Source organism: Gobio gobio (genome assembly GCF_949357685.1).
Source record: "Gobio gobio genome assembly, chromosome: 18".
NCBI classification, from domain to species: Eukaryota; Metazoa; Chordata; class Actinopteri; order Cypriniformes; family Gobionidae; genus Gobio; species Gobio gobio.
In genome coordinates this window covers 16,872,239-16,891,439 of record NC_137111.1, presented here as the reverse complement: position 1 = coordinate 16,891,439, position 19,201 = coordinate 16,872,239, and the positions used below count along the sequence as shown (strand labels likewise).

The following is a 19,201-nucleotide window of genomic DNA, read 5'->3' as shown; positions in this document are numbered from 1 at the left end:
TTGAACTTTTTCATTTCTAAATGTGTCTCTCATTTCTTGCCGGATACATACTTTTCAGAATTGTATATGTTTGCTTTGTATCTTTCTAGTGAGTTTTTCTCACTATAGTCCCCTTTATCTTGCTCACTGGGGTTCTTTATGCGGTACGTAAGCTGCTTACATACATTTATTGTGAAAGTTGCTTATACTAATACTTTTTAATTGAAAATGTTCTTCTTCAGCTAATACACCCAACATTAAGTTTAGCCAATTTAAGATTGTAAACATGTAAATATGTTATATTTATAATGTCACACTTACCATTTAGCTAACAGTTTAAATGTATTTTCATACATAAAATATATAGATGGATTGGTCACTCGTAAAAGGTTCATCATATTTGGGAGTCCTTGGCATCATAAAGTAAAAAACAAAAAAACAAAACAATAAAATATATATTACATAGTGATTTTATTAAACAAAATTATTTAAAATACATTTTCTTACATTTTTATATAAAAGAGGGCTTGTTTTAAGATTGTTTTAAAAGGCCAAGCTTTTTTTTTTTTTTTAAAGTATACACTATTTATAATATGATATTTATGGTTAAACCATTCATTAGAAAATACTCTTTACCCCACATTACATAACACAGGTTTATATGATGTTTGTTTAATAGAGAGGCAGTAGTGAATATTTGATGGTGTGTGCTGCATATGAAAGAGGAGTTTTAAAGGGATAGTTCACACAAAAATTAGAATTATCCCATTATTTACTCACTCTCAAGCCTTCTTTTAGACAATTGGAGTCATATAAAAAAAATGTCCTGGCTCTTCCAAGCAACCAGGACAGGACTTGAAAATAGGACATGTCCTGGGAAAACAGGACGTTTGTTCAACCTAACCTAGGATGACTTGAGGGTGAGTAATGTGGGGTATTTAAATTTTTGGGTGAACTATCCCTTTAAGGAAGAATATCGAGAATTTACAATAAGTAATATCCTAAATCATGAAATGCGGGAAAACAAATTAATTAAATCGTGAGATTTATTAGTATCAGCGGATTAAAATATAGGATATAGGGATTACGTGAGAAATATAGTTAAAATATATATATAAAACACTTTTATTTTGAAGTTGTGTAGAAGGAAGTGATGCGCTCTACTGTCGAGATCACGTTGTCAAACACACACGTGTGTTCGCAGCAGTATGGATTTCTCCAAGTGGTGTAATTTAAAGTCCGAGCCGAGTTTAAAGAATTTGACAGAGGCAGGGTTCGGTGTCCCTAAAGATAAACAGTGCGTGTCCCTGCAGGAGCTTGTGAAGGCGCACATTGAGTCAGTTGATCAGGCACTTACTGATGGATTATGCCGGGTTGTGGAGGTGAGGTGTCACACACACACGCCACATGTTTATGTACATGCACATGCAGTTTCTCTATAGAAACTGACATGCAAGTGCTGGCTATTCAAGTCAAATATGTTTGTGTTTAGGCCATTCCTCCTTTGGAGTTCATGTACAAGGGAAACAGGGTCAATCTGTCTTTTGTGGAGGCCATCATTCACACTCCGGCGGTTCCTAAAGGAGGAATCAGCAGAGATCTGCGGATGTTCCCTGCCGAATGCAGAGGCAGGCGCTGTACATACAAGGGGAAGCTAGTGGTAAGTCTGAGGTTTGAGTGTGTGTATAGATAAGACAATATGTAATGCTAACAAATTCAATCAAATATGAATATGGTTAATTGCATTTATCACATAACATACAACGACAAAGCTACTTTTTGAGCCATTAAATGAGACTTTTTAATTAATGAAACGTATGTCTATGTATTTAAAATGTTTAATATGCCATGTCCAGTAAAAGGAAGTCTTATGGACTTTTTATTTTAGAAATTGAAATCAAATACTGCTGCCACAACCGTATGTCTGTGGTAGTACCAAGTACATTTCTGGTTTGTTCTCAAATTAGTAGGCATTAATTTATAATTTTATAGATTCTGTTTAAATGCTTTATTAAAATTACAGTTGTTAAAAGAAAAGTGTCAATTTTGCGTCATGACTCCTATTTCCAACAAGGGAGAATAGTTTTTTTCTCTCTTTTTTGTCATTAATAAAAAAAAAAAAAAACTTTGGAACCTATTATAGTGTTTGTTCTAAAATGTAAAAAAAAACACTTTGAGGTCTCTACTTGAAATCAGAATATTAAATTAAAATGGGCCATTACCATGAGTTTAATCTCCGGAGGCTTCCTAAATCCTCAGCGATTGTACATACTGTAAATACAGTAGCAATGGCATCAATTTTTACCGTATTAATTTGAGCGTGATTCCGATGATGAACATTGGAAGAACTTATTCAACCCGAACCAAGGATGACTTGAGCAGGACTTTTCTCAGTGATACGCTGCTCAGTTTGAGGTACATTATGAGACGTTGCAACTGTAATTCCTCACCATCAGCATTAACAAACTGATGTGTATATTTCTAATTTATTGCGGTGCACATGCTGGAACTCTATCAATAGTGGATAGGGTTGCCACTCGTCCCATGAAATACGGAATTGTCCCGTATTTACAAGCAAAATTACACGGGATGCGATTTGTCCCGTATTTTACATAGGTCCACACACAGTTCAATAAACACATAAGGATTTTGCAGTGTGGAGAATACTGATAGCAAATATAAATAAATCAATTTCACAATAAGTAGTAGAGAAGCTAATTTGCCAATTTTAATTGTTGCCATAGCGGCGGAGTCTCGAGAACATATGCTGTAAACTTGCGCGGTTTAAAAAAAATGTTGAGCTTGCATCCACCGTTTGAATGCAAGAGGATCTCGAGATATAGGGCTGAATAGAAAAAAGCTATCAATTGGTCCAGTAACTCATGATGAACCTCAGGCGAACTGCACACTTTGTAGAGAAGCATTTCAGTTGCTCAGACTGACTTAAAGCAGCAGCGGTGACACACACATCCGTGCTTCTAAAGGTATAGGACTATTGTTTTTTAATGGATAATATATTCATATAATATTCCATACATTATCAGAGCTTGGCAGACATAATTATTATATTTTTTAGACACTAGACATGTTAATTAATACATTAATTAATTAATTAATACTCCATCCTTTATCTTTACCCAAAGTAGTAAGAACGACAGACAATCTGAATTAATAGACACAGTTTTAGGTAATAGTAGCCCACAGTTGCTTTATTTCACCAAGACACTAATAATGTGAGTTAGCTGGTAGCCGGAAAAGCTACACAATATAAAACACAAAACTATGTATTTTGAACACCCGTTAGAAAATATATACATCAATAATTATTCATAGTCCAGCTTGTGATTCTGAGGAGCAAGCTGATCCAAATAAACTGGGCACTGACACATCTTTAATGGTAAGTGTTTTGTAAATCCCATTTAGACCTCACAAGAGATTTGAGAAGCAATCGTCAAAAGGTTATACTGCTCTACACTCCATTCAGTTCTCAGTGCGTGCATATACTAAAATGAGTTGTCTTTCGCTGCTAATTGCACTTCAAACAATTAAAATCACCTGTTTTTAAACTGCAGTGCTTAATGCATGCAAGCGATAAGCTCTTGACTACCAGGGGCCTCATTTATAAAACTTTGCGTAGGATTTGCGTCAGAAGTGGCGTACGGATGAAACATAGGACGTGCGTACGCACAGAAATATTCAGATTTATAAAACCGTGCGCACGCACATCCTACGCAGTTTTCCCTTAATAAATCACAATCAATTCTAAATGTAGCGCAGCTTTTGCGGCTTCATGTCACGCCCATAGTTGCCCATAAATAGTCCGTGAAACGCCCACAAGTTAATATTCATCGATTGCGAAATCATGGCAAATACACAGAGAGGAAATCAAAAAAACGTAACTTCACTCAATGTGAAGTAGAAATTATCGTTGGCGAGGTGGAAAAGAGGAGAAAAATATTTTTTGGAGGGCACAGTGAGGGCATTAGGCCTACTAATGCCAAAAAGGCACTTGAGTGGCAAAAGGTTGCAGACGCCGTAAATACTGTAGCCTCACAACCTCGGACCGTGGCCGAAAAAAAAAAAGAAATGCTCGGACATCAAAGTCGAGGCAAAAAAGCGTCTAGCGCTCCATCGCCAGAGTGTGTCTGCCACGGGTGGGGGAGAGGGGACACCGGAGCGGACCCCTCTTGATGAAAGACTGGCGGCAATTATTGGGGAATCCCTATTAATCCCTATCCCTATTATCTACGTGGAAATGAGAAATAGTTCAGTGCAAATGTAATTTCTTGCTGCTTTCTGAATGATTGAGACATACGTCATATGTTATTTTATCGAAAATAAAACAAACTAAAGGCATTTGCATGAATACCATGATTCCGTAGCTGATGAAGAAATTTTTACTATGAAAACAACTTTCCCCAGTGGACAATTAATACATCTAGCCTATCTATTTATCTATATATCTCCCTGATTATCTATCTGTCTATCTAATTGCATCTATATCTGCTCCGCCAGACGGACACATTGACGAGAATATCAGTTTTGTAAATTATTTCGTTCTGTTTACCATATTATTTATGAGGATGAATTGCAAAACATGCCAATATTTCACTTTTTTTTTTTTGCATTTCTATTGTAATTTTCGTTTGATTTTGTTTGTTTTACACTGCAGATCGATCAAACGGGTGTTCGTGTAGGCTGTTAATTGCAATACTTGCTTTGTGAAGTCTTCAAGTTATTTATGAGAGGCAGTATTGCCATTTCTTTTACACAACAGTCTACAGTTTCACGTGTTTCTTCCATCTGCCGACGGTGTCGCCATTTCTCATTTCACCCGTTTTTGTGCGTACGCCTGGGTCAGAGCTTGCGTGAAGGACCGCACATTTTCCCGTCAAGTTTGCTTTTTATAAATACCAATTATTGCGTAGAGAGTGGCGTACGCCTTCTTTTGTGCGTACGCAACGTTTATAAATGAGGCCCCAGGTCACGGAAATGAGACTGGTATTCCTGAAGACTTGTTTATGTGGTTCAGAGTCTATTCTTTCTTTAGTGAGAATTTTATCATGCACTAGTCTTTACATCTTTGCTGACCATTTACATTCACAGATTGCTATATTACACACTGCATGAAAGTTAATATTCGTATAAAACATAATAGGGCCACTTTAAAGAATTTGACACGCACGTCTCCTGGAAATCCTGTAGAATTCAACCACTCAGATAACGAATGGTTCCAATTTTGTGTGCCTTATGCATCAGCCATTCAGCCGATGGAAGGCTAAGACTAGGTCACTGCTTGATATACAGTCTGGGTCCTGGAGCAAAACCAGTTGACAACCACTGATGTCATTGTGTTGTGTGTTCACAGGCGGACTTGAGCTGGTCTGTTAATGGCGTTCCCAAAGGAATCATCAAACAGTCTCTGGGACAGCTACCGATCATGGTCAAATCAAAACTCTGCAACCTTCATGGTCTCTCACCTAAAGAACTCATTGAGCATCACGAAGAAGCTGAGGTATAAATCACACGTTGCAGAACTCCATGTAACACCCCATCGTTTATTTTTTATTTTTACTATTGTCTTTTGGACCAAATAAGTCTTGTTTTTCCGTCAGGAAATGGGCGGTTATTTTGTGGTGAATGGCATAGAGAAGGTGATTCGTCTTCTGATCATGCCGAGGAGGAACTATCCCATTGCTGTATCAAGACCAAAGTTTAAGAGCAGAGGACAGGGCTACACTCAATATGGTGAGTGCTGAATCTTTTCCAGAATGAATAATTGAATATAATTTATTAAATACACAGACTGACCTCAGTATTAACTGTGTTCAGGTATTTCAATGCGCTCTGTAAAGGATGAACACACAGCCATTAATATGAATCTTCACTATCTGGAAAATGGAACAGTGATGGTGAATTTCATTTACCAGAAAGAGCTGTTCTTTCTTCCCTTGGGCTTTGCACTGAAGGTAAAAGAAAGTATTTTTTTTTTTTTTTTTATAGCTGCCCGAATCATCCTAAAGGTGTTTCTTTTGTGATAATGACCAGCTGACATAACCCTTCTTATTACCAGGTTTTTTTTGTTGTTGTTGTATTATTTGGCCCAGTTTCACAGACAGGACTTAAAGAGTTAGTTCACCCAAAAATGACTATTTTTACCCTCATTCGTTCGACACCCTTTGTTCATCTTCGGAACACAAATTGAGATATTTTTGTTGAAATCCGATGGCTCAGAAAGGCCTCCATTGGCAGCAAAGGACGTTGTTAAAAAGTCCATCTCACTACAGTGGTTCTACAATCATTTTATGAAGTGACGAGAATAGTTTTTGTGCACAAAAAAAAAAAAAAATCAAAATAACGACTTTATACAACAAATTTTTGTCTTCCGTCTTGGCCTCTGACCTGAACTCACGAACAATGTTGTGCAAGTTACTTCCAAACTGTCATACATTATGATTACTTGTTACTGTTATTTAAAGGTAATTATTTTCCTTACAATATTACTGTCTCAGAATTGTAACGTGTTACAATACTCCTGTATTACTTTTGAGTTACTTTCACCAAAATAACTACAGAAGTAGAACTTAACATTCTAAAATGTAGGTTACCACAGAGCATTTTACATCCAGTAGAAGGCGATATGATGCATAATGACTGTGGGCTATCCAGGCTACTAACAATATAACATATCATTGGCAAAGAGAAGGCTCAAGACAATGCAAGAAAGTATGACAGACAGAATCACAAACGACCCAAGTCTGTTAAAAGTATGGTAGAGGTAAAGTGATTATCTGGCAATATCTGAGAATAGCTATTCATATTAGACACAACAGAACTGTATGTAAACTCTGCCATGACAAGATGCACAGTTGTTATTTTCTTATTGCTGTCATTATTCTATAAATTCATGCACCAAGTGCAAGAGATGTTTTTTTTTTTAATTGCTAGTGCTATTTCGCGACCTCGATAGTTCTTTCGGTTTTAGGCAGGTTGCATTTGCCTGCATTTGCATTGACTATTATGTTCTTCTTGTCCTCATCTCTGACAAACTTGAAGTAATGCGCATGCGTCCATCTCGCGAATGTACAGTCGTCTTCGGTCATTTTCATCCATTAAGCCTTGTTTATACTTTCGTATACAATTCTGAAATTTCGCAAGCCTCCGCTGACTGCGTGCGCGCCTCGTCTGTTTGGGAGGTGTTTATACTCGACCGGCCCGCCGTTGTGCTCTTTGAAACGACAGAGCCTTTAAGCCTTCTTTGGCCGCTTTTCCACTGGCCAGCACGAGCACAGAGGCCGAAATCATGCCTCGCGGCACTCCTGTAAAACCCGCCCTAAACACGCCTTCACTGGACTATGTCACGCAATACAAAGGTAGGCTACACAAGCAAGAGGTAGATGAATGAAATAAATCGCTATACAAATATATCAGCTGTCATTTAGTCTTTATTTACAAATGTCAGAGGCCCAGATGGAAGACAAGAACTTGTTGAATAAAGTAATTATTTAGATTTTTTTTTAAGCGCACAAAAACTATTCTCGTCATTTCATAAAATTATTGTAGAACCACTGTCGTGAGATTGACTTTTTAACAACGTCTTTAGTACCTTTTATGGGTCTTAAGAGAGGAAATGTCATTGCTGCCAATGGAGGCCTTTCTGAGCCATCCGATTAAAAAAAAAAATCTTAATTTGTGTTCCGAAGATACAGGTGTCGAATTACATGAGGATAAGTGATTAATGACAGAATTTTCATTTTTGGGTGAATTAACCCTTTAAACCAGGAGTTGGCCTAAGGTAAATTAGGACATTTAATTAGCCTTTGTAAACATGCCTTAAAAAAAACATTACTGGTGTGCACAAAACAAGCAAATGGCTTCACATCACCACGTCGTGTCTGTACAAGCGAGCTGAATACTGCAATGTAAGACTTTCGATCGTGTTTCAGGACAGATTTTTCACTTGTCTAATTGGTCAGTGTTGCATCGTTACTAAAGTTTATCATATGCACTACTTGCCAATTAGGGCGGCACAATATGACTCCAAAATGGCTACAAAAACACCCCAATTATTCTAGAATAATTAATTATTTTCAAATAGAGCTAATGATATCATCTGGTGAAATGCAAACATACATGCAAACACTCATTACACAAACTTTTTGATACATCAGAATCAGGTTTTCCAGAGAGTGGTGTAATATGTAGATTAGGGCTGAACGATTTTGGAAAAAAATCTAAATGCGATTTTTTTTTTTTTTTTTTTTTTTTTTTTTTTTTTTTTTTTTTTAACCAATATTGCGATTGCGATTTAATATGCGATTATTTTTTAAACTCTTTATCTTCTGTATTATTCAACAATACATTATTGTATAGTAATGGTGGAAATCTTTAATTGGTACCTCACGATCCGATTACGATTCTGGGAGTCACGATCCGATTCCAAAACAATTTTTGAACTTTTTAATTTAAGTTTTTAATAAATTAATAAGATTAATATTAATAATTAATATGTTTTTTATTATGATATGTGTCATTATAAGCTTTTTAAAATAACTACACATTATAACATTTTAATTAAAACAATTGCATGTTAATAATTTTAAATATATAAACTAATATAGCTGCAAAACATAAAGTAGTAGCCTAAATCATAAAGAGAAACAAAAAAACATATTACAAGCAATGAACAAAGAGTGCTTTCAGTATTTAAGAGTGTCTGAACTGTGAGTGATTTTTCTCTTTCTCAGCTTTACTGTTTGATTATTAATCATGACATCATAGACAGCGGGAGACCTGCATTCACACTAATGCACAATCTCTTTTGAAATATAAGATGTTTTTGCCCTGTCTGTTTAATTCATTAAGACATTACTGATGTTTACATTAATTTTGCGTCATAAAAGCATTTTGAGACGCGCACAGACGCGTGCTCGCAAGCACTCTTCACAATGCGCCGCGTGAGCATTTGAAATGGAAAACCTTCTGTCAGTGAGTTTCTAGCGACATGAATTAAGCCTTTGTTGAGCATTTGTAAGGAAAATACCGGCGGGCGAGAACACACACTGTAAGCGTGACATCAGTTTCTCACAGCGCTTATCCTGTGCAAAGAAGCCTGCGAATGTCATTGCAACTCGCGCCGTCAACCTTTCCGAACGTTATGAAATATTATTTTATGGTTCGTGCGTGATTGTGTGAGAGAGAGAGATATAATGGAAGCAATCAGAATACGGGTGTTCTAAAACACACGCAGCGCCACCGCGCACCTGCAGTTAATATCTAAGCTCAGAATCGATCCAGAATCATTGGAGAGATGATAGAAGCCTATAGTATGAACAACACCATATTAGATAGATCAAACACAAATAGTTTTTTTTTTCTTTTAGGCCAGGCATATGATAGGCTATGTGTAACGTGCCAAGTTGATGCTTCTTCTGCAGACATACATTATGATTACTTGTTACTGTTATTTAAAGGTAATTATTTTCCTTACAATATTACTGTCTCAGAATTGTAACGTGTTACAATACTCCTGTATTACTTTTGAGTTACTTTCACCAAAATAACTACAGAAGTAGAACTTAACATTCTAAAATGTAGGTTACCACAGAGCATTTTACATCCAGTAGAAGGCGATATGATGCATAATGACTGTGGGCTATCCAGGCTACTAACAATATAACATATCATTGGCAAAGAGAAGGCTCAAGACAATGCAAGAAAGTATGACAGAATCACAAACGACCCAAGTCTGTTAAAAGTATGGTAGAGGTAAAGTGATTATCTGGCAATATCTGAGAATAGCTATTCATATTAGACACAACAGAACTGTATGTAAACTCTGCCATGACAAGATGCACAGTTGTTATTTTCTTATTGCTGTCATTATTCTATAAATTCATGCACCAAGTGCAAGAGATGTTTTTTTTTTAATTGCTAGTGCTATTTCGCGACCTCGATAGTTCTTTCGGTTTTAGGCAGGTTGCATTTGCCTGCATTTGCATTGACTATTATGTTCTTCTTGTCCTCATCTCTGACAAACTCGAAGTAATGCGCATGCGTCCATCTCGCGAATGTACAGTCGTCTTCGGTCATTTTCATCCATTAAGCCTTGTTTATACTTTCGTATACAATTCTGAAATTTCGCAAGCCTCCGCTCCGATAGGCTATGTGTAACGTGCCAAGTTGATGCTTCTTCTGCAGACTTTACTCTCGCGTGTCACGTGACCAGACTGTAATCGCAGCCTTTGCGGTTAGGAAATCGCGTTATAGCATATCACGATATTATCGCAAATGCAATTAATCGTTCAGCCCTAATGTAGATATTGGTGCATCATTTATAATAATGCCTTTCCTTTCACCCCCAAAGGCTCTAGTGGATTTCTCGGATTACCAGATCTACCAGGAGCTGATTAAAGGTAAAGAGGAGAACTCTTTCTTTAAGAGCTGTGTCTCAGAAATTCTGCGTATGGTCATGGACCAGGGCTGCACGACTAAAGCCAAGGTGCTCAGTTACCTGGGCGAGCGTTTCCGGGTCAAACTCCACCTCCCAGAGTGGTACACTCACGAGCAGTGTGCTCACTACCTGTTAGAGTAAGTCCTAGGAGTTACAGATCCTACAATCATTTTGTTTGTTTGCTGTTTTGTTGGTATAAATTGCTGTATATAGGTTGGGTGATGTTAAATATTTTTTACTTTATAAAGTCAATTTAGCTGTTATAATTTTTTCAGTGTATGGCTGCGAAATCGCATACTCTTGATAGGGCTGTCAAAATGGCTGAAAAGCAAAATTTTTAATTCTTTCTTAAATATTATCAAAATTCGAATTATATTCGAATTCTAAAGGCAATACTTCATGTTAGAGGGGAAAAGTACTGTATTGTCTCCTATGCCCACAAGAGGGCGCAAGCCAGAGTCCTGCACGGGTCCGATTTAGTAAATCCGCACCCGCGTCCGACCCGTTTTCCGACAGCAGCACTAATTAAAATCTGCACCCGACCCGCTTAAAATTGAACCGACACCCGACCTGCACCCGCGCCGTTTATTGCCAGCATACAGAAGTTAGTACATGACCATTAACACAAGGACAACTTCAGCCGAAGCTGTCAAAAAGCTACATCATGAAGAACATGGTTATGTGTCCTTATCATCTCTACGAGGCACCTTCAGTTCTGACCCCTTTTGAAAAATACTGTTCGATAGAACTGCTTGTGATTGTTTTTTTTTACCATAGTTATCTGCGTGCTTCCTCAGCAATGAAGTTCCACATTTGCGGCTCTCCAATACGTTTTTTTCTTCAACACCTCAGGATCCATCTCGATGACTGCAGTGCAGGCAGATCGCATGGGTGCGGTTGTGATTCTCCTGGGAGGGCGCGCACGCTGCGCGGGCACAAATAAGCTGATATGGATTTGAAAGGCTGATATGGATTTGAAAGGATTTTATCAATTTGAAATACAGGCAAAGCATATTTTTGTAGATGTGTTCCTAAAATATGCATATTTTTTAGGAACACATCTACAATATACACATGCTTATATATATATATATATATATATAATATTCGTTTGCACGTTACCTTTAGACCCGTGTTTCTCCCTTGTCCAACCCGGCCCGCACCCGTATCCGACACAGTTAGGATTTTTCACCCGTTTCAGCAATATTCACGTACCCATAATAGTCATGTACCCACACCAGTGCAGGACTCTGGCGCAAGCAAGCTCAACAGGCAATGTAATGTAAACCAAGAAATGTAAACCAAATCAAGCATTGCATCTTTTCTTGAAATGAAATGACATTCACTTTTTACAGTGCATTAACTTTAAAAAAAAAAATTTAAACTTTAAATAAAATATAATTTTATTAATGAGCATGTAAAAAAAAAAGTGCATAAAACTGCAAGTGCATCAGTAACCCGAGAAAACACGCTTCAACAGACACGCTAACTCTGACTCCGAGTCCTCACTGTTTTTTCCTCCTTTTTTCAAATTAACAACACAGCCGCACCGCGCTGTACTGGATAAACAAACAAACGACGTCAGTTCCGCTACCAAAAATTCTAATGCACGGTTTTTGCATTCGAATGTGCATAAATTTTTTTTTGAGTAAATTCGACGAATATTCAAAATTTTAATTTTTATTTGACAGTCCTAACTCTTGAGTAGGTACCTATTTTGAATAAGTAATTACTTCACGACCGCTAAAAAAATTCTATATAGTATGAATGTGTGTGTTATGAAAATATGACCTTCAAGTGTCAGTTGCGTCGCTTCACTGCCATTCATAAATCCTGTCCCGTGTCCTCATGGGATAGCAAAGTCTCTATCGTATGCACACTTAAGAATCCTGCCGGAAGAAGTAGGTCATCCATTCCCTACTCCTTTGAGTACAGTGAATTCTGACATTTCGCCTACTATATAGTAGGGAATAAGTGATTTTGGATGCCTAGGATTTATTTTATATGTGAGACTGTTGGAAGTAGAGCTGGGTGATATGGCAAAATAATAATAAACTGTAATATTAAATCATCTCTGTTGCATCTCAATATTTATATACATCTTCTTCAAACAAATTCCATCAAATGTGGCATTTTTACAATGTTATCCTTCTGTTTGCAGTGAATGCCTGTGTATTCACCTGAAGTCAGATGTGGAGAAGTTCTACATGTTGTGTGTGATGACACGGAAGCTCTTCAGCTTTGCCAAGCAGGAGTGTATGGAGGAAAACCCTGACAGTCTGATGTTCCAGGAAGTTCTCACACCAGGCCAGCTGTACCTCATGTTCCTGAAAGTAAGATCACCTTTATCATCGGGTCACCTGTAGGGATGTCACGATACCAAAATTCCAGTAGTCAGTACCAGTACCATAAACATTTTACGGTTCTCAGTACCAATTTCCGTACCACAGCAAAAAAAAATGTCATTCATTTATTTATTTATTAACCTTTATTTAACCAGGCAAGTTACTTAAGAACAAGTTCTTATTTTCAACAACATTTAAAAAAATTATAAATTCAATGAGTTTATTATTTATGATTATAATCATTATAAGTAAATACATAAACATGTAAAGGCTACATGCTTTAAACATTGGTTATAAAAAAGATCAAGAGAAAAATAAGCAACCATCTTGTTATTATTATTATTATTAGTAGTAGTAGTAGTAGTAGTAGTAGCCTATTAGTATTACATAGAGACGTAGCTAAATCTACTGTACAACAGTAGCCTAATGTTTCTGGCAATTTCTTCAAGTTAAACTGAACTTTTATTTTGACGGGTTGCCGTGAAGACCCGGCCATCGACGTGATGTAAAAGAAAACTAACAGGTGCCGTGATGAAGAGATGATCAGTGTTATTTACTTCACCTAATGTTATGCCTGATCGGTGTAGCTGCAATTGCAAAATGTAGCACATCACAAAAAAAAAGGTTTAGCTCATTCAAGAAGTTCAACGTTTTCCCAACGCTGTTCTGTATGCTCCTTAGGAAAAAATGGCAGGCTGGCTGGGTTTGGTGAAACAGGTCTTGGAAAAGAGAAGTGAAAGAGCAGGAGAGCTGACAACAGATAGTTTAACCAAACACCTCAGCATGGCTACAGATCTCACCAGACCCTTTGAGTATCTGTTTGCCACAGGAAACCTCCTGTCCAAGACAGGTACGAAACTGTTATTGCAACTTGCCACAGTAATATAGAATGAAGTTAGAGACATGATGTGCAGTCACATGCTTTTAGTGTGCTTCATCCAGATTTGTCTTTTTAACCCCAGGTCTGGGCATGCTGCAAAACAACGGACTGTGTGTCGTGGCGGATAAGCTGAACTTCGTCCGTTACTTGTCTCATTTCCGCTGTGTACACAGAGGAGCCGCCTTCGCTAAGATGAGGACCACAAGTGTGCGGAAGCTGCTGCCAGAGTCTTGGGGTTTCCTGTGTCCGGTACACACTCCTGACGGAGAACCTTGCGGCCTTATGAACCACCTGACAGCCCAATGTGAGATTGTGGCACAAGTGCATCCCAAAACCACCCTGCCTGCCCTGCTCTGCTCTCTGGGTAAATAACATCTTAGCATTGTTAAACAAGATCATCAGTTGGCTCTAGCAATTGTAAAATGCCTATTATTAGGGCTGCATGGTTAGTCGAAATAAAGCCAAAATTTCAATATGAATAGTATAATTATCAAGTCGCAATGGCAGTGATTTAAATAAATAGTGAAGTGTGGCAATGGCACAGTGTTTTTACATGTGAGCAGCTCATGATCCAGTGTTTTCAGTGTCTCAGAGCAACTCTGTTCACAGTAAATGCAGCTCCACACAAATCAGCTCTGAGTTTGGGTCGCTTATAACATGCATTTACATTTACACGATTTCACGATTAGTTCTAACATTAGTTTTCACGATTTTCCCCCAAATCGTGCAGCCCAACCTATAATATCCAATTCTATGGGATTAATTAACCGTTCGCAAAGACCCGCCCCCTTTAGTTACCGTTGCTATGTCCGACAAGCCATGGTGTTCACACCACACACACGTTCTCACATAGAGAAAATACATCGCGGAGCAAAGAGGACACTGACAACACGCCGACAGACAGGACAGAGCAAGTTACTTTTGATATGAAACAAAGGCTCAACTTTGAAATTGTCATTTTTAAAAAAAAGAAATTTAAACAATAAATACCGTTTTGTGGCTCTTTAATGTGTCGGGATCGCTGTAGCCACTGTGAACCGATTATCTCTTCCTTGTAGTTAATTGATAAGCATCAAATAAACATGAATGAACACCGACGTTAATTTACTAACTCTCTTCACTGCTTTGTTGGACAAAACGGCAGTTTCGGCATTGTGATTGGTCAGATCATCAAACTTGCGGCGAAGGGTGAATTGCCTATTCACTATTAAAACTATTTTTGTCTATCACCAGGTGTGACTACTGTCGACGGTAGCCCCAGTCAGCCATATTCAGACTGTTATCCCGTCATGCTGGACGGGGCCATGATTGGCTGGGTGGAAAAAGAAGTGGCGCCCTCAGTCATCGAATCTCTCCGCAGATTTAAGGTGGGAAATTATTTGGTTTCTTTTTGTTGTTTTCTTATCCTTGATCAAGTTATGTCTCAAGTTTTATAATATAAATTTGAACATTTGTGTCATCTGCAGGTGCTGAGAGAGAAAAAAGTACCACCATGGACTGAGATTGTTCTGGTTCCTCAGACGGGTAAAGCCAGCTTGTACCCAGGCCTCCATCTGTTTACCACACCCTGTCGCATGGTGCGGCCCGTCAGGAACCTTGGCCTGGGCAAACAGGAGCTTATTGGCACCTTTGAACAGGTGAGAAAGCCGTTGTAGAAAATCTTTTGAAACTCAAGTACTGCTGATAATCAGTAGTGATTAACTGCAAAAGTCCCATATAGTTCTTTTGAACATTTCTGATTGTTTAAATCTTGGCACATACCTTCAGCATGTCCTGGCAATGACCGCAAATACATTAGAAATCACTGAAAACACTTTAGCAACCAGGCTACTTAATGACTTCTACAGCTTTGTCAAGCCAACATTCGAAATTTGAATAAGCAAAAATCCCTTTCTTTTTTTATATATGGGAATTGATTACTTCTAAACATGAAGCCGTCTATTTTCAAGCTTTTAGACTCTTTAATTGTTTTTTTGTTTTCAGGCGTACCTGAATGTGGGCATCTTTGAGGAAGAGTTAGAGGAGGGAGTGACCACACATCAAGAGCTGTTTCCTCACAGCATGTTGAGCGTGGTGGCAGAATTCATTCCTTTCTCTGATCACAACCAGAGCCCCAGAAACATGTACCAGTGCCAGATGAGTAAGAACCCCACTTCCATTGTGTGTTTTTTGATGGATCATCTCTTTCTTTCACAACATATCTGCAAATATCAGAAAATTATCAGAGAATTATGCGCTGCAACTTGCTTGACATCATGCTGTCTTAGGTAAACAGACCATGGGCTTCCCGCTGCATTCATATCAGGAACGAGCCGACAATAAACTGTACCGTCTGCAGACCCCCCAGAGTCCTCTGGTCAGACCCACGATGTATGACCACTACAACATGGACAATTACCCCATTGGGACCAACGCAATAGTGGCTGTCATTTCTTACTCTGGCTACGATATGGAAGATGCTATGGTAAGCATAGCTTCCCATTAGTACATTCCGAAATGTTCTTTTGCATTTGTTAATATTGTCAATTCTTTTGAACTTTCTCTAGATTGTCAATAAGTCCTCATGGGAGCGTGGCTTTGCTCATGGATTTATTTATAAGACTGAACTCCTAGATCTGGCTGAAAAGTTCAAAGGTGAAGACAGCATTGTGTTTGGGGTGAAGCCAGGTGACCCTGAAGTAAACAACAAACTGGATGCAGATGGATTGCCATTTATCGGCTCCATGCTGAATTTTGGAGACCCTTACTACAGCTACATCAATCTCAATACCGGCCAGAGTCATGTGATCATTTTCAAGTAAGACATCACTTTAGTTTCTTGCTTTTGTCAAATAATGTCCTTTTAATAGTCATTCATTTGACTCTATTTCAGTTTTATTTACATTTTTGGTTTTATACCATTATAGTATTTATTAATGTTTTGAATATAGTGTGTATACTTAATTATATACTATAATTTTATTATTGAAGTTAATTAAATGCTCTTTATCACCAGGCAAAAAGTCAATGTACACATTTCAATCTACTTATGTGATGTTTTTGTATTCCAATGTATTCTAGAGCAGCTTTGGACTTAGAATAAACCGTGAAAATATCTTGAGCTTATGTTAACCTCCGACCTTATTTCAGACATTTAATCAAACCAATTAACTCCCATTGACTTTGGGACAATAGAACCTGAAGTACTAAAATGCCCTACAAAAATACATCATCTCTTCAGCACTCCATTTTTTTGGTTTTATTGATTTCTGAACACTTGTTTCTTCTCAGGTACCAGGAGAGCTGCATTGTCGACAATATCAAGGTGTGCAGCAATGAAACCGGCACTGGCAGTTTCAAGCGTGTTTGCATCACAACCCGCATTCCCAGGAACCCCACCATTGGAGACAAGTTTGCCAGCAGACACGGTCAGAAAGGCATCCTGAGCCGCCTGTGGCCCGCAGAAGACATGCCCTTCACAGAGAGCGGCATGAGCCCAGACATCCTGTTTAATCCTCATGGCTTCCCTTCTAGAATGACCATCGGAATGCTCATCGAGAGCATGGCTGGAAAATCTGCGGCCCTCCACGGTCTATGTCACGACGCCACACCCTTTACATTCTCAGAGGAAAGCTCTGCGTTAGAGCATTTTGGCAAGATTCTAAAAGCCGCGGGATACAACTATTACGGAACGGAGCGGCTCTACTCTGGCATCAGCGGCCTGGAGCTTGAGGCAGACATCTTCATTGGGGTGGTTTACTACCAGCGCTTGCGTCACATGGTCTCCGACAAGTTCCAGGTGAGAACTACTGGATCGAGAGATAAAGTGACCAATCAGCCACTGGGAGGGAGAAACGTGCAGGGAGGAATCCGGTTCGGAGAGATGGAACGGGATGCTTTGCTGGCTCACGGGACATCGTTTCTGCTTCACGACCGGCTGTTTAACTGCTCAGACCGCTCTGTGGCACAAGTTTGCATGGATTGTGGCAGCATGCTGTCACCGCTTCTGGAAAAGCCACCTCCTCATTGGTCATCTACGCGGCATCGGAAAACCATCTGCTTGTTGTGCAATAAGAGCGACTCTATTGAGACTGTATCCGTTCCTTATGTGTTCAGATACTTCATATCAGAGCTTGCAGCAATGAACATTAAAATCAAATTCGACGTTAAGTAAGATTGTTGGACTGCTTTCAGTTTATTTGCATATGCGGAAAATAAAGTGCCTAAAAGTTTATGAAGAAAAAAAGCAGAGTGTTTGTCTCATTTGTATAAATGAGATATGAAATATGTCTGTATCAGTGGTCATCGACAGTATTTTTATATCAGTAGCAGGACTAATATAGACTATATATTTGTCAATGTCATGCATACGAATAAAAAATTATTGTCCCCCAGTGTGCACCCATCCTTCTACTTGCCAGTCACTCACAAGTTCAAATGGCATCTTTTGGCTTTCGTTTAAATAATAAACTTTCCCTTTTGATTTTGATTCACTCCACATTGCATTAGAAGCTGACACTATGGGGTAGCTTTTTCACAGAGACATACTGACCTTCGCTGAAGCCATTGCCACTCACTTCTGCATCGTTGGGAGTAAAAATCAAAAGTGCAGCACCTCAACAAGCCCTACCGCACAACTGCCAACATAGCTGGAAAAGCCTATTCTGTGGCAGACAAGGCAGCTTCAGCCATGCACTCAATTGCCATTCTTCAAGTGTTCCAGGCCAAGATGCTGAAGTACTTGCACAAGCAAGGCTCTGCCCCTGAGATCTTTAGAAAACTCTGCAGTACGACAGACCTCACCCTGAGAGCCAGCAAGATGACGGCCCAGTTCATCGGCTGTACAATGGGAAGCCTTGTCGTTTTGGACGGGCACCTGTGCCTGACCCATGGAACTCAAGGATTCAGAACAAGCTATCCTGCTGAACGCTCTGGTTACCCCGACTGGACTTTTTTGGCAACTCAGTGGAGTCCTTCTCCGAGCACTTCACTGAGGCTTAGAAGCAGTCAAAAGCCATGAGCCACTTTATACCAAAATGCGCCGCAGCACATCCTCCCTCGTGTTCTCGCTCTTCTTCTGCACATCGCTGCCAGTCACCTCATCTGCCCTGCAAAAAGAGCCAGAGCCTTCAGTGCATGGTCAAAGCGACATCCGTTCCCAAGAAGTTGCAGGAGTAGGAACTTATTTAGAATTACTTCACGGCTGCAAAAAAATATGCTCTATATAGAATGTAGTATGAATATAATCTGGACGTACTATGTTCCCCGTGATGTCATTATCACATGAGCTAACGCTTCACTGCCTTTCACAAATCCTCTCACATGGCCTCATGGGATAGTAAAGTGTCAATCGTGTGCACACTTCACAATCTCGGTGGAAGTAGTTGGTCATCCAGGTACTTTTTGCCTATTCTTCTATGAGGACTGTGAATTTGGACATGCTACTTTTGACACATACTGTTTTTTGCCTACTATATAGTAGGGAAGTATGCAATTTCGGACGCAGCCCCATCCTCATACCTGACTGCTCCAGAGGGAAGAGGAAGCTCTTCCACTTAACATTGG

At 38.9% G+C, this 19,201-nt stretch overlaps 1 protein-coding gene across 1 annotated transcript; it reads left to right on the top strand.

Annotated features, from left to right (window-relative positions):
* The first annotated feature begins 1,150 nt into the window (after window positions 1-1,150).
* Window positions 1,151-19,201, top strand: polr1b (RNA polymerase I subunit B). The gene is made up of 15 exons (XM_079842563.1): window positions 1,151-1,361; window positions 1,472-1,639; window positions 5,348-5,494; window positions 5,595-5,727; window positions 5,812-5,948; window positions 10,346-10,569; window positions 12,594-12,765; window positions 13,459-13,627; window positions 13,740-14,021; window positions 14,891-15,024; window positions 15,124-15,294; window positions 15,641-15,797; window positions 15,925-16,121; window positions 16,204-16,454; window positions 16,928-19,201. The coding sequence occupies exons 1-15, from the start codon at window positions 1,188-1,190 to the stop codon at window positions 17,808-17,810; spliced, it is 3,399 nt and encodes a 1,132-aa protein (XP_079698689.1). The 5' UTR covers window positions 1,151-1,187; the 3' UTR covers window positions 17,811-19,201.

Coding starts and splice junctions, on each gene's coding strand:
- polr1b (XM_079842563.1), top strand. CDS start 1,188: ATGGATTTCTCCAAGTGGTGTAATTTAAAGTCCGAGCCGAGTTTAAAG. Junction 5,495..5,594: donor AGCATCACGAAGAAGCTGAG/GTATAAATCACA, acceptor TTTTTCCGTCAG/GAAATGGGCGGTTATTTTGT. Junction 13,628..13,739: donor AAACCTCCTGTCCAAGACAG/GTACGAAACTGT, acceptor TTTTAACCCCAG/GTCTGGGCATGCTGCAAAAC.